General features: G+C 42.8%; 1 protein-coding gene across 3 annotated transcripts in view; it reads left to right on the top strand.

The window, feature by feature from the left end:
* Positions 1-15,913, top strand: part of NEGR1 (neuronal growth regulator 1) — a 294,195-nt gene that overhangs the window by 127,090 nt on the left and 151,192 nt on the right. For all 3 annotated transcript variants that reach the window (XM_075037379.1, XM_075037377.1, XM_075037378.1), the window contains exon 2: positions 9,938-10,170. In XM_075037379.1, the coding sequence (XP_074893480.1) occupies positions 9,938-10,170 (233 nt within the window). The remainder of the gene's footprint in view (positions 1-9,937; positions 10,171-15,913) is intronic.

Below are 15,913 nucleotides of genomic sequence, written 5' to 3'. Positions count from 1 at the left end.
AATCAGGGCTCTTTCCGCCACTGACTTGAAAAGAAAAAGAACAACGAGGATGTTGGGACTTGCTGGTTGTGGAGAAGGAAAACTGGTACCAGGGTGCGAGAAAGGAGAAAGGGGTTGGCAGACGCTGCAGGGGGTTCATAGGGGAACAAAACAGGGTTTGTGGTGTTTGCAGGACCTGCATTAAACACTGCAAAGTTCACGAATGTTTGCTGTCAACTGGCGGCTGCGTAGAAAGAAACTGAAATCTGTATTTGATCCATTAGCACCACTTTTCTTTAATCCTGACTGGCCTGGTGCCGTTTCAGAAACGCAGCGCACAGGAATTCACAGTGGGTTTGGTATTTGCCACGAGCAGGAGGGGGCAGGCGGCTCGGCACCTGGCGGGACTTGGTGCTGGAAAGGTGCACGTTCAATGTAAAGAAACCTCATCACATTTCAGCCGAGTGCTGCTGTCATTTTTTAAGCTGAAAGCATTTTTAGACGTAGATCTAAGGACTTTGACATACAAAGGAGATGCCAGGCAAAGCAAAGCTGGTTATTTGTTTTAGGTCTGTTTTGGCTGCTGTGAGACAGAGTTTTGGGGTTCTGATTTTAAACCATTTTAAAACAACTGCTTGTCTCCCCTGTTTTACGTAACTCCTGTTCACCAGACTTTCCAGAAAGCGCCTGTGCAGGTTTCTGTCCCATTTACAACAGAACAGTCTCCCTCTGCAGGATAATTTAACATTTGCATGTTTCATAAATAGTGTTGCTTCTTGGGGAAAAAAGGTCTTCCTAAGATTAAGATTTTTAAACTCTATTAAGTCTTTCTTGTTATTAATATCCTATATGCCTGGCTTCCCAGGTGCAATTCCTCTGTAATATTTAATGCTTGCTACACTTCGGAGATAATGTACCTCCAGCGGCTGCAGCTGAGCGCTGGCCAAGTCTGCTCCCCTGGCGACCTCCCCATCCTTTTTTCACTCTTCCAGGCCTGGCAGCAGGTAGCGCAGGTTAACTCCCTGAGAAAATGGTGAAATTGGGGCTGCAGCATCTTTACACTCCAGATACACTGAGCTTGTACTGGCACACGCGCTGCTGGGGGCGGATCTCGAGCTTGGGGCATGGAGGCAGCCGGGGCTCGGCGTGTACCAGCCCCGTCACTGGCCATCGATGCGTCAGCACCCTGACGGTCTGAGGCTGTTCTGTAAATAAAATCAGAAAAAAGCTGCGATGATAGTGGGGAGCTGTGCAGTTTTTTATGCAGAATTCCAAGCTTTGGGCTATAGTAGATATGAGAAAACTCATTTTGATCACAAAAGTAAAAGGAACACCTGTAATTGCACCTGAGTTATTTTTATTGTTTGGAGAAGTTTCCTTAGCGTAACAAACTTTTAAGATGTTATTCGTAAGAATCCGTGGAGAACCCGGAGAAGACATTTATCAGATCATCAGTAAAAGGACTTTGCAAAAGTTCTTAGCAGGTTTCTGCTGTGATTTTCTGGTTCTGGAGCTTGGATGTATCATTTTATGTTCTGCGCTTCTAGGTATTTTTCTAGGCTGAACCCTGACCCTGGTGTTTCTCTCTCCCCGTGCTGCTTAGCTCAAAGCCAATCTCCTTTAAAGCAGAAAAATTTTAGCGACACTGTTTTTGCAAAGGTATTCCGTGTTCTGAGGAAAGTGGCTGTAACTCAATGCCAAAACCAATTTCACTGGAAAAAAAGTTGCTGTAGTAAGCAATAACAACTCTGTTAAGTGCTTCACATCTGCTTTGGTGAACACTCACCCACTGCAGGGTGGTAGAAAGGGGATGCTGTCATCCCTTGTGGGTGTTACAGTCAGCACCCAAAGCACCAGCTATATAAAACTGTAAGAATTCTCAAGTCAAATTCTTGTAGGTTTTCAGGGAAAAGAAAGGGATTCCAGGACTTTCTGTAAATGAGATGGAACTTTTAACCTGAACTGCAACAGAATTACTGGTTTTGGAGACACAGCCTACACGGAAAGGAGTCATACTCTGACCTGGAATATGTGTCCTACCATTGAGGGGACGTGTTCTATGGAGGAAGCGTCTCACAGTAAGTCACTTGGTGTCTCCTCCCAGTCACAGATGTGTTTTGGATGACTCTGAAGCGGGGCAGCCCAATAGCCCCGGGTGGCCTTTCCCGGACCTTCGGCTCTCCCGCAGCTCCTCGTGCTCACCCCCCACAGTCCCACCTGGGGAGGGAGCGGAGCAGAGACGGATGGGGTGGGAGCACGAAATGCAGCCTCGTGGGGCTGAATGGGTGTATTTAAAGGGTTGCGTGGCTTGAATTTGCCTACAGATGTATAAGACAGTTTTTGACTTACTTATCCTTTTGGCTTTGCAGTCTGGGTCAAGTGAGTAGTTGCACAAGAAGTGAGGATAATGGTAGCTTTCGGTCCTACTTGAATGAAGATTTTTTTCATTTTAAGTACTGCCCAAGTACTATGCGGATGTAACCCCAGAGAGTGTATTGAAGGCTGTTGGGAGATAGGCATGTGTCAAAAATTCATGCGATACATGGAACATCAGAAAGCTTTGCGCGCAGTCCCATGCGGTTCGTTTCAAGGGCAGTGAGGTGGGCGCTCCAGCCCTCGCTGCACTAGGAAGGCTCTTGTAGAAAGAGACCGTGTGCAGTTTTAATTAAGCAACTGAGAAGAACTGGTTTTTACTAAGATTAATAGGTCTATGTTTTAATTATGGGGAAATAATAGACTAGAGAACTAGGAAAGTGGGAGGTATCAAAAAGAGAGGATTAAAAACTTTAAGGAAGCTGTGTGAGACTATATTTTTCTGTACTTACAAATTACAGAAGATCATCCCCATTAATAATGATCAGAAAAATAATAAAATACCTTCGGCCATATATGACAGCTAACATTAAAATCTATTTTTTATGCTTGTTGGGTAGAGAATTTCTGATTACAATCATCAGTTAAAAAATAAATGGTTCTTTTTTCCAATCTTCTAAGTTTAAAAATAGAATAATTATCTTCTGACTTCAGCTATAGTTTAATCAATACATTTCCAAGCAATGTAAAGGTAAAAAGAGCAAAAGTCACTTTTATTTAATGATTGTTATGCTTTCTTTAATTGTCCTGCAGTGTTATTATTAACTTCTAAAAATAATTGGTCCTATGCATAGATTTTAAAAATTACATTGGAGAAAAGGCTGCCATGATGCGCAGGAAATTTAAAAATAAACAAAATTTAAGGAAAGAGAATAAAGGGGGAAGAGAGGGAAGGCCACTAATATTTGCGGTTTCTACTAGTTGTCATCTTTTCAATAAATTATTTCCCTTATATTTCTGTAAGACGTGTTCTGTTGTTGGACTTTATTAAACATCAGCATGCTTTGGCTTGAACTGTCTGCCAGCGATGGGTAGTGACTGACCACGGCTCCCTCAGGAGACCCCTGGCAAGGGCAACTCTGCACCTTCAATAATGTGATCCCATGGGGATTTGTGTGCGCTGGTCTAGAACTGTGCATTGATCCGGCGTCGTTATTCAATGTATTTACGGCACTTAAAACTAGGAGAAGTTGAGGAGTTGGGCTCTTAGCTTGAGGCTCAGGCTCATCCTGAGGGAACTGTGGTGGAAGGCTGCCTGTTCTTCATGTGTTCACATGAAATCAAAACTCTGCTCAAACTCACTTCTCAGGTTTGCCGAAAAGTTGTGTTTAAGTTTCCTGAAATGTTTGCAAGACTTAACGGGCAAATCTTTCTGGAGTGCAAATCCAAATTTTAGGTTTTTAGTAAAACTTAGCTTGGCAACTCCTGTTTTAGGGTTTGTAAGGTACTTTGCTCAGCTAGACTGCTGCAGTCTTAAGGAAACAGAGGTTCTCGCAGAGGGCTTTGGTCGTCCTGTGCGCGCACACCCGGGCGCAGAGCGTGGGCATCGCACCACCCCACGGAGCTGCACCCCGGGGCAGCCGGGGCAGGCGGCCCCGTTCAGCTGGGCTCCCGGTGGTCCTTACTGCTCTGCTTTGCCAGGTCTTGCTGGTTTTCCCCCCAGCCCTCGCTCACGAGATGCCCGGGTTGTCACTGAGGGTGCCCCAATCCCTGCCGGCACAGCGGGGTGGAGAGGGGTGCGGACGGGGAGAGCGCGCGTGTGCAGTGAGGCAGTTTGTCTTCTCGTCGGAGCGGAACCGTTGTGGGGTCTCAGTCAAAAGAGCCGTTATATTTCTACATATGTTCATGTTCGTGCAATGAAAACAATATAGGGTTATCTCTCATTACCTGTAGCTTAAAAAATAATGTTAAAATACTGTTCTTAGTTAAAATGAAAAAGTGCATCCAGAGATCGAGTATGTGAGAAATGCAGTTGTAGGGGGAAATGCAGAGGTTGTGTCCGAGGCCGGTTGTGGTATTGCAGTCTGAGTCCACGCGCACCCGTCGGATCCCACGGGCTTGCTTGGGGTTCGGATTTTTGTTGCTCTCGGTGTTTATCCTTTGCAAATGTTCATCCATACAAAATTGGTTGGTTAAGTCACACAAAACATATGTGGAAAGACTGCTCTTTCATAGAAAATTATAAAGGTATGGGGAAAAACAAGACCCAGCCTTCATTTAAAGGGCAAAAAATCCTTATTTGTCCTTATTTCTGTTTCTCTGCAATAACTACAGTGCAGAAGCATCGCCTCCAATAGCCCGTCAACACACGTGGGTGAATGTGTAGTCCAAGCTGCCTGCAGAATACTTTTGAGCAACAAATGCATTTTCAGAAATGAGAAGTGATTTGCAAACAGCAAGGGATTAAATTTGTTAGATTAGAAAACATTTCTGAGGTGAATCATTTGATTGCTTCTTCCATGGAGTAAATATGCACTTTATCTGTTGCATCTCACGTGCGTAATGGGAAAATACAGCATCTTGACTGCTATTTAATTTGAAGGCTATCCTGTGCAAAATATTTCAGCCAAATTCTGCAGCATTTTCAAATCAGTTCACTTCCACAGTGTTAGGAACTTGCATGGCTTTTGAGTAAATGTAGAGAAAAGACTGCTTTGGGCTATTGAAGGAGCCTGTCTGAGGTAAAATATTTAACCTATTTTCAAAGAACCTTATTTGGAATATCATTTTTAGTTTGAAGCCAATGTGCTTCCATAGTACAACATTCTTCTTCAGGGTCTGAACAAGACTGAAATGTTTTCTCCTAGTTACATTTTTAGAAATACCTTTTGTGACTTATTTTTTCATCAAACTTGAAAATCCTCCTCAACAACTAAACATATGTTCCATTTTTAGTCCTTGGTTTTTGTGTTTTATATGGCAATTGTAGACTGCATACTTTTTGCTAATTAGTGGGACATAGAAGAAAGTTGGGTTTTGCAGGTTTTCATCTCTGTCCATATAACCATGCACCTACAAATTAATAAAAAAAAAATTCTTATTTGTTTTAGAAAGTTATTTTGAGAAAATACCTTTGTATATCAAATAAAACAGCAAGAGGTCTCATGTTTGTTTCTGCACTGGTGTATCTTGCCTTTTCTCAGGAGGAAAGCCTTGATATCAAAAGGGCTGTGTTTATATGGGAAGTTTTTGGCAGCCTTTGGGGCTTTCGGAGCAGGTGCTGTGAGGAGGTTGTGAGGATGCTTTGGAGCTGCCGTGACGGCATCCCTGAGCACTGCCCTTCTCAGCATGCTTTTCATGTGCTTCGCTTCACATCTGATAAGAATTGCACTTTTGTCTTTTAATTAATAACCAAAAATTTCAACCTTTTTTTTTTCTTTTTTTTTTTTTTTTTTTTAGCAAGACTAATTTTCTTTCTTACAAGCTGCACAGGCAGCAGGGAATTGGAGGTTGGTTTTGTGTGCTGGGAGAGGAGGCGGCTGGTTTTCTCTTCTGTGGGAAGAAGCCATAGTGCTAATGCTTTCTTGCATGTTTTTGGATGCATGCGTGTGTAAAAACGAGGGAGTTAAGGAAAATGGTAAACAGTCACTGAAACTACAGGCTACCGTCAAAAATACTCATTTATAACTGACTCTATCCAGCTGCTGCAGAAATGCCAGTAGAAAAGAAATGCACTGTAGAAAAATGGCAGTGGATCTGAGGTTTCTCTGCTTCTCCCCAGTCTTCTGTTCATTAGAATCAATTTGAAAATGTTCATAAGACTTTGAAAGCGGCTCCTTGCCTTCCCCGAATGGGACCAGACCCCACAAAACTCCTGCAGGGATTCACAGATGTCAGCTGTGCTCTCCGTCCTCAAAGTGATGCTTCCCCATGACATCCCAATTCTCTGCTATATAAACTGTGATTTTTTATCCCGTATCGTATGCAGCTTCTTGCAGAATTCTTTCAGATGTCATGTTGAGACCATTAATTAAATGAATGGTTATATTCATGATCCATTTCCGAAGAATTTCAGCCTGATGCTTCTAGTTTCTTATTCCTGAAGGGAATGTCATTTTTCCCCTTAAACAATACCACCATATGCTTCAGCTATGAAATCACCATTTTCTCCCACCTGACAGTTTCCATAGTTGTGCTATTTTAATGTTTTATCAAAGAGATGAGATCTATTGCATTCTCTTCTTCTGTTGGATTTCGTTCATGTAAAAAAATGCTTTATCAAATAAAAATGTCTCATTAGTCTGTTGCACTTTGTATTACCTTCCTTCAACTTCTAAAGTTGTTTTAAAGCCTTAAATTCTATTGTGGGCATGGTGGTTAGCCTAAAATTTGCCTGATTCACTCTCCACTTTTCCTTAAATGTAGATAATACATTTACGATTTCCCAGTCACATAGCATCACTTTCAGTTTGTTTAAAAAACCCCCACATGCTCCTGGATTTGCAGTTTCATGCCCTCAAACATGACTCCATTAAGGTTCTTCTCTGCCCTTGACTCCATTAGCTGCTCTGCCTTTTCCCACATGCTGGATGTCACCTTTTTTGTGGAAAAGTGGAGTATAATGCTCATTTAGTTTTTGAGCCATAGTTAAATATCCTTAACCTCAGTCCAGACAGGGTCTGTCTTTTTCATCAGCTCATAGAAATAAAGATCTTTCTGCATGCTCTCTCTGTTCTTTCATCCCCTCACATCTCAGCCACCGAGAGGGACTCTCCTTGCTGGCCGTTCCTCCTGGACACCCTTCTCCCAGCCCTGTTTTCCCATGCTCTCTACCCAGACTATGACTGTTTTCTTTTGCTCAGGTCTCATCTGTCTCCAGTCCTCCTCTTTTTATGACAAATATTTCTGGGTCTATGGCAAGGTGGTACTTGAAGTATCTCCAGTGTTTGTATTCTTGTTGTATTCTCATACTTCACAGAGTCCTCTGCTCTGCTCTTTACTGGTTTTCTTCCCGTTATTTTGTTTTCTTTCCTCACCTGCTGCTCTTCCGTGAGTTTTCCTGGCTGCTGTCATGCTTTAACCCCAGCCAGCAGCTAAGCAGCACGCAGCCACTCACTTGCTCACTCCCCACCCTGCCGCAGTGGGATGGGGGAGAGAATTGGGGAAGAAAAAAGTAAAACTTGTGGGTTGACATAAGAACAGTTTAATAGGACAGAAAGGAAGAAAATAATATTGATAATAATAACATCAATAAAATGACAATAATAATAATAATAAAAGAATTGGAATATACAAACCAAGCGATGCACAGTGCAATTGCTCATCACTTGCTGACTGATGCCCAGTTAGTTCCTGAGCAGAGATTCAACTGGCCAGGCCAGCTCCCCCCAGTTTATATACTGGGCATGACATCACATGGTATGGAATACCCCTCTGGCCAGTTCGGGTCAGCTGTCCTGGCCGTCCCCCCTCCCAATTTCTTGTGCCCCTCCAGCCTTCTTGCTGGCTGGGCAGGAGAAGCTGAAAAATCCTTGACTTGGTATAAACATTACTTGACAACCACTGAAAACATCAGTGCGTTATCAACAATCTTCTCATACTGAATCTGAAACATAACACTGTATGGAAGACAATTGACTCTATCCCAGCTGAAACCAGGGCAGCTGCTCACAGAAATCATTGCTGTGGCTGAAGTTCAGGAGGGCATCCCAAGGCTGTCGTGCCTAGCAGTTGCTTTCACTGTCAACCACCGCTAAGTAGAATATAGGCTGCATCGTCCAAGCATCAGCTGAACACGCAGTTAAAATGCCCATGGGATTGAGAAGTGGTCTTTAGCGTCCTTTCTGTCTCCTGCTCTCCCACCTGTCACCAGTGTCACTGCTCTTTCCAGGCGACAGAGAAGTCTGATGGCTGCTCCAAAGCCATCAGTCGCATTGAAAATTAGAGCATCTCCTGGGACCGCTTCCATCCTACCAGCCTGTGTGCCGCGGAGCGGCCGCTCCTTCAGCTCCTGCAGCGAGCGGGGTTCCTCAGCGCCGGTGCAGCTTTGCGTCCTGCGGCATCAGCCCGCTCCCCCTGGCCACCGCTCTGCCTGTCCGAGGTTTGGGAGAACCGCACAGCTCGCCTCTGTGGGGATCCCACCCCCACAAACATCTGCTTTCCTTCTTATTTACTTTGCTGTGCTAAGAAGTGCTGTCAAAATTATTCACCAGCTTCTCACCGCTTTTTCCACAAAGTTTTAGCAGTTGCGCTTGATGCCATGCTGTTCTTAGGGCTTGTCAGTGACATTTAATAGTATCCTTCGCAGTGCGGTTCTCCCCATCCCAGTGTGCAAGTGAGCAACTTAAGATGGAAAGCTATTTTAGAGAGAAATTACAAATGTTGCCTAATATGCGATGCAAAATATTGACAACAGCAGCATATTGCAGTGCCTAATTACCTTAGTAGAAGGTTATGCTTCTCTTACGCCTGGGTGGCTTTTTTTTTGGTTGCATATCTACAGAAAAGATTTTCAATTAACATTGACCTTTAATACTGCTACTGCTTTTTGATTCTACAGATGGTGAAACGGACTACAAATTAGATTTTGCAATATACCTTGTTCTTTATATTTCTCAACAGGATTAGTTTCAGCCTGCAGTACCTATACCGGCGCCTTCAGCTCACAATTCCCTCGCAATCTACAGTGCCATGTTAAAACCCCCAAGATGTTGTGTAGAAATGCTGTCAAACTCTTCTGATATACACGTTTTCATTCTGCAGCTGTACTTTGTACTCATTTAAAAAAAATACAAAGTCTTTATGGAGGAAAATTTTTGAACTAAAATTTATAAGGAAAGGAGTCGGTCTGGGGTGCATTCGCTTCGGATTGTAGGGGTGTTGTTTTTCACAAAGTTCCAATTAAAGTAGCTATTGCACCCCAAAGAACACTATTTCTTGTTATTGTTCTGATAATAACTGAAAAAAAGCTGAAGTATGGCATAATAAACAAATCACATTCATCTGAGTCACTACCATACCAAAGATATTTAAAAAAATAGTTAGTAGAACTATGCTATATTTCATTGTTGTCAGCAGGGAAATCCATGCTAATTGAGTGTATGTTTGCTTTAAACTTACGTTGAATGTCTTGAGTATAAGATTAGCAATGACAAATATAATAACTTTTTGAAAAGCAAAAATATTGTTTTGGATACTAAGTTGTCATTAGAGATTTTGGTGGAAAATGTCCCTTGGTTCCTTAAGTAAGCAAGCAGAAGTTTAATGTCTTAAGAAAAGGGTGGTACTTTTGCACAGGCGCACATGCCGACTCCTGATCCTTATGAGCTGAAACTGGAGCAGAAAGGGCTGCTCCGATGAAGTCATTGAGTCCAGTCCAGAAATAGCTGAGACTTTCTACTTACTGCTCCACTGACTGCTCACAGCAGGAAAATCGGACAGGAAGAACATAGCAGAAAAATATATCTATGTTTGTTGTGTGTTTGTAAGATAGGCTTTTGGTTTTATGATGAATTAACAAATGACTTATGTTTTGAGGTTCAACTCCAATATATTATAGCTGTATTCAGTCTAAAAATCAATAGCAAGTTAATGGTATGTAAAAGCTCCTACATTTTCGTACTTACGGTTTCACCTTTTTTCCCAGGTGTTACTTGGAAGATGGAGCTTCAAAAGGTGCCTGGCTGAATCGGTCGAGTATTATTTTTGCTGGAAGCGATAAGTGGTCAGTAGATCCTCGAGTTTCAATCGCAACAGCAAATAGAAGAGAATATAGCCTGCAGATACAGGACGTAGACGTGACAGATGACGGTCCATACACTTGTTCTGTGCAAACTCAACACACTCCTAGAACGATGCAGGTGCACTTAACTGTACAAGGTATGTGTTTAAACCAATTGCAAATTGTTATTGGAGATGTACTAGAAAAGCCTGTGTTTGTAGATGGGAAACATCAGCTAAGCACGTTTTAAGGCTTTTTTTTCTTTCTTTTTTCTTGGATGTATGTAGCCATAGACTCTCTGTGCCATTGGCTCCGGGCCCCTGCAAATAGATAATTAGCCCAGAAGGGTCTCCAACTTGCCAAAATCAGCTTTAAATCCTCACTCCTACTCTTCTGGCAATTGAACAAGATGTAAAAATATAAGAGGAAAATAGTCCAGTTCCCAGCAACGGTACTGTGCAGTTGTCTGTCAGTTTGGTACAGGTCTCCTGCATGGCTCAGAATTTGGTTGTTTTGCATGGTAATTCAGCCTAGTCACCATGTAAAAGTGAATACTCAGGTGCTGAGTTCACAGAAGGTGACCAAATATTGCCAGAAACATCCTCGTTTCCTTTGTGATGCCAAGATGTGTTCAGAAATAGCCAGTGCCGCTACTGCAGCAGGCCATGGAAGGGTCACTGGGGATCAGGACCCAACTGTCCTTGGGGATGGAACAAGGCCACCAGACATACTTTGATGATCATGCAATAAAAGAATCACATAAAAGACGCCTGATGGATGCAGTGAGATAGATGCCAGAGCACAAACTGTCAGACACAGTTTGCAGGTGGCACGGCCATCAGCTGCCCCCGCACCCCAACAGCCCAGCTCCAAATTTCCTACAGGACTATTTCGATGAGAGTTTCAAAGGAGGAAAATGAATTGGTTTGTGGGCTCCTTCTGAGGCAGTTCTTCGAGGGCAGCCTGGGAGAAAGCACAAAACCGCTTCACCCCAAGGTGCTCCTGCGTCAGCGGGCAGGGTGGCGGGTCACTCCTCGGAAAACTCGTCCCCTTCCCGGCACGGCTCGGCTGCAGGGAGGGATTCACCGGAGCACTTCATACCCCATCAGCAGCCCCACAGCCCCGAAGGTCTTCTTGCTGTTCCCATGGTGCTCAGCTTACCTGCCCGCATGGATGTGTCCTACCCACATGAAGCTTTAAGTATGAAGTTTTCTGTAAATTTTAGTGGCATTTAAAAGATGCAGTATTTGAGCTCCGCAAGTGTCTTCTCTGGTGTGTGCCATTACAAGCATTGTCATAAAAACAAGAATTAACTCATCAGCTTAAAAAAAGCAAAGCTCGAATGCATAAACCAATTTTTCAAACCTAGAAATAGAAATTCTATTAGATACAGAAATTTAATATAAATTCATTAAAACCAAAATAAACAAGTGAAGACAAAGTAAGCTGATTTTGCATTAAAATCCATAGGTTTTGTTTCTTCCAGAGCAGTTTTCTCACAGAAATAACTAAGATCCCAATATTGTTTCTAAGAACAGTCCATTTATTTCCGTGAGACAGTTTTTGTTATAAGCGCTGCAGAACAACAGTGCCAGTTTTACATGCGTGGAGGTAATATTTATTATATTGTTCCAGGGTGAACAATTCTTAGTTTTGATTGTCTTTGTAATAGTTAATGCCCTCGTGCAAGGGGCTAAAAAAAACGTTGGAAATTAATTGCATGTATAAAACATATAAACAGGAGCTTAAAATTAATTAGGCTAACTACAAGCGTATAGAGAAATAATAACTCAATAGTTAAAAATATGCATAATTATTAAGCGATTGCAGTTATATCTTCAGAAATGCAAAGTATAACCTAAGGCTTTAACTTATTAGTCTTTGGTGTAATCATCATTAACATTTTCTTTTGCATTTTTATGAGTAATAAAGCAATGAATATAAAACAGAAGAATTCAAATGGCAATCTCTATTAATCCATATGGCACACCAAAATCCCTTACAAATAACGTGTATGAAATGCTTCTCAAACTAATTATTCTCAACCACTGAACCTTTAGACCCCAATGGTTTGCAAGAATGTTAGGCTGTTGCTTTGTAAGAGCTAAGTGTATTTGTTGTATAAAGAACGTTATTTTATTAGTATAGCCAAAAAGCCATCACTTAGTCATTTTTATAACCTTCCTCAGAGGCGGCTGTTGCGTGAAGACCCATAAACGTACTCTTTACTTGCGGGGATTGTTCAGGGATTGCAGAAGTATTTGTATGCTGTCGGACTGGGAAGCTGGAATGAAGAAGCTGTGACAGTATCAATTATTATTTCAGTTGTGGGGTGGGGGGATGGTAGAGTGTTACACCAATATTATTTCAGTTATATTCTATGTAGGAAGTAGGCACTAGCTCCATGAAGCATAGCCAGGAGTGAGCCATTTTCAAGATAAAGTTAAAAAAAATCACTCTTCCTGTATGTTTTCCTGTGTAGTTCTCTTAGCACTTAGCAAGAAGGGCAAGCCGCTGAGCTCCCTGCTTGCAGAGAGAGGTCCTGCATCCACTGAGCAGCAGAGCGGGATCAGCAGCTCTGGAGGGTGCCCCATCCCATCTCAGTGATGATTGTGGCCATTTCTTTCCATTCCAGCTCATATCTTTATGTACGTGCTCCTACAGATAGTAATAATTATCAGCCGTGCAGTGGTTGCTCAGTGGATCGGATGCGAGTCACACCAATCGCTCATCCCACACGGGTGGGATCCCGCCTTGAATCAACATTGGGGTTTGCACGGTAATTTAGAGCGACCTGCATCACCCTTGCTACTGTCGTTATCTGTCCAGTGGACCTGAGTGGGACTTGCGCATGTAAGCACTTTTAATCGGATCGCTTCATGCTTACTCTGCTGTTAAAGCCATCGCTTCACCTTCCCTGTGCTGAGACTCGGGAGGTAAGGATGCAAGATTCATGCATCCTTTGAGATGGAGATTGACCTGTCTGAGAGTAACCGAGACTGTAAAGGCAACATCAAACAGCTAATTGGTGCTATAAGCTTATATATCCTTTCCTGCTGAATAGGGTTCATAGGGATGATATAATAACATTTTATGGAAGCAGTTTTATGTCTCCTTTCAATATTGTTCATGGCTTTGTATTTCAAGATTAGAAACAACTTCTGCTATTGGGGAGAAATAAATGAAGGGAAAAGCGGGTCTTTTGCCAAAGTAAAATCGTTCAGTCAAAGGGCTGGGTTTCCTTTTACATTGTGGATAAATGATCAGCAGCAGACCTAGAGCAGCACATGAAATAATAGGAGGAAAAGAAAATTTAAAAGCAAAGTCTTAGCCCTTTAAAATTCCTCTGCCCTACAGGCTGTATTCTGTCGAGTAATGTTGAAAGAAGACGTTCTCCTGCTGAAAACAGCAGAGCTGGAAGAGCCAGGGGTGTGCGCATTGTGTCACAAATTAAATGAATAAAGACTTACATCTGATCATAAGCTCCCAAATAGGTTCAAACTCCAGACTGCAAAATTATTTGCTGTGAAACTCCACTTTGAAAGCCGTGTAAATCCAACTCTCTCGCTTTATTTCTTTTTTCCTGTGTGTGTGAGGTCTTTCTATACACACAGATCCAGTAGCTGTCATTTTGAATGTCCTCTTCTCTGCTATTTGGGCTGGCAATTTCTGAACATATTCATGTAAGTGTTTCAGAGAATAAATACATCTTAATGGGTTAAAGATGCCTTAATTTCCATGAGTAAAACATGGAAAGGAAACATGATCAGTAAATAACCAAGGCTGAAGGGAAGCAGCAGCCTCTCCATCACTGTCCCATGCACAGATACAGGGAGCAGCGAGACCTACTGGGGTTTGGCCACAGTCCATCAGGAATCTCTGGCAGAGCTTGAAGCTGAGTTTCAGTCTCCCAAATCCCGGCTCAACACCTTAACAAGACCGCCAGGTTGAGTCTAGATCACTGTTACTTATTACATAGTCACACCTTCTTGTACCAAGAAAATCAATCAAGATAGTTGTTAAAAAAGAAAAAAGCCTAATGTGTCTTTGGCCCACTTTTACATCAGTGAAATAAAAATCACTTGAAAGAGAGGAAGATAATCCAGTTAACTTTATTTCAGTGACCTTATTAAAAAGAAGTGAGAATTATGGTGTAATTAATTAAAGTTTAGAAGGTAGGAGTTTGTAATCAACTCAGTCTACCTCAGTGCCAGATGCTTGATCTGCAAAGTCATGAAGTGCAGATGATTTAAACATCAGATGTTTGCCACAGTAAAGTAAAAAAATGAAATACCTCTTACCACACACTGCTGCTCATAATTTTTCTAGCAAAAGGTTGCAATTTCTGCCATTTCTAATATGACGTTTATTCTACCAAAGTTTAAATTGCATCCTTCAAGCTGTGTTTCCCTTTCAATTTGCAAAAATATTAAGACATGTTTACCAATGTCCTTGAGAATTAATTTTGCCACAGGGCAGAGTGACAGGTCACAGCCCAAAGTCTGCAGCTCTTTCCGTGTGTCAGGACGCAGTAATGATGTTACCGCGCCGTGCGGGGAAAGGGCAGGTCGGGCTTCTTGTTTGTGACTGCAGGGAGATAGAGGCCAGAACAGGGTCTTCAAAGGGACCTCGGCCGCCAGGAGGGGGCTACCAGGATGATTAGGAGAATAAAGAACACGTCTGAAGGAGATTGCTTTGTTTAACCTAGCAAAATGAGGGCTTGGGAAGAATTTTGTTATGCTTTATTAATACTGTTGGTGTGGGTGCAAGGAAGGGAGAGCAAACATACTGGCTGAGGGAGAGCACTTTTACAAGACTAGCCAAATATAACTTAGCCGTGCGTGAATTTTAATGTGAGGTGAGGGGAAGGTGCTGGTCCCCATCGCGTCCTGGATGGGCTGTCCAGGGAGAGTGGCCCGGGTTTGGGGCAGCGGTTCCCACGGGGGCTGGTGGGGCAGGGGTGACCATGATGCTGCTGAGCGAGGTTTGTGACCGTGGTCTTCCTAACGATGGCATTAAGGATCTGACAGCTCCGTTCGTCTCCTTAAACGTGAACAAGGAGCCTGGCGATGCTCCTGGCGACAGCAGTGCCGGGACCTGCTGGCACAGTCTGGGTCGAGGCGGGTTTTTTCAAGGCTGTATTTTGGTCTGTCACGGATGCACGGCTCAGATAGGTCCGTGGTTTAGGCTCTGAGGTGTAGATAACAGGTCTGATTCCCTTTGCCACCCCCTGTCTCCGCTGCCCTTGCTGACCCCCACTGCACCCTCTGCCTTCCCCGTCCCGCAGGGACCTGGCTCCTGCTTCCAGCAGTGCTTTCCAGCAGTACCAAAACGCTGATACTGGGGAGCTGGTGACGCGACAACTTCCTTACCTTAGCTACATGGCATCGTAATTTTTATTTTCACCTAGCCCGTGCCAGGCGCGCCTGGGGCTCCTCCCGGGACAGACCCTGTGCGTGTGAGACACGGCACTTGCTCCTGTCCTGTCCTCTCTGCGTCGTCTCATTTCTGTACGTACTCTGCACTTGACACGGTGTGCATGTAAATAATTCAGTTATTTATGTAAATGTGATTTATAGATTCAGTCAGAAACTGCAACCTATATTTTTTATTTAAACATGGATAATATTTCCAAAGTAATACTCAAGGCCCTTTTTCTGTTTAATAAACCGCCTTAATGTCCCCTAAATATTAATGTATTGATTTAGTCTTTGCAATGTTTGCAAAGTCTAATTTGTTTCCTCAATCAGGCCAAGAGGGACTTGCATTTGGAGCTAACGAGATAAATGTTACCCAAATTTATTTAAAGTGGGACAAAATAAATATGCAGAAGACTTCTAAAATCGTATAACAACCACTTTCCAGCTAAAACTGACAATCCATTACTCTCTTAAATTGCTA

Source organism: Buteo buteo, chromosome 10 (genome assembly GCF_964188355.1).
Source record: "Buteo buteo chromosome 10, bButBut1.hap1.1, whole genome shotgun sequence".
NCBI classification, from domain to species: Eukaryota; Metazoa; Chordata; class Aves; order Accipitriformes; family Accipitridae; genus Buteo; species Buteo buteo.
This window is presented reverse-complemented; position numbering and strand designations above follow the sequence as displayed.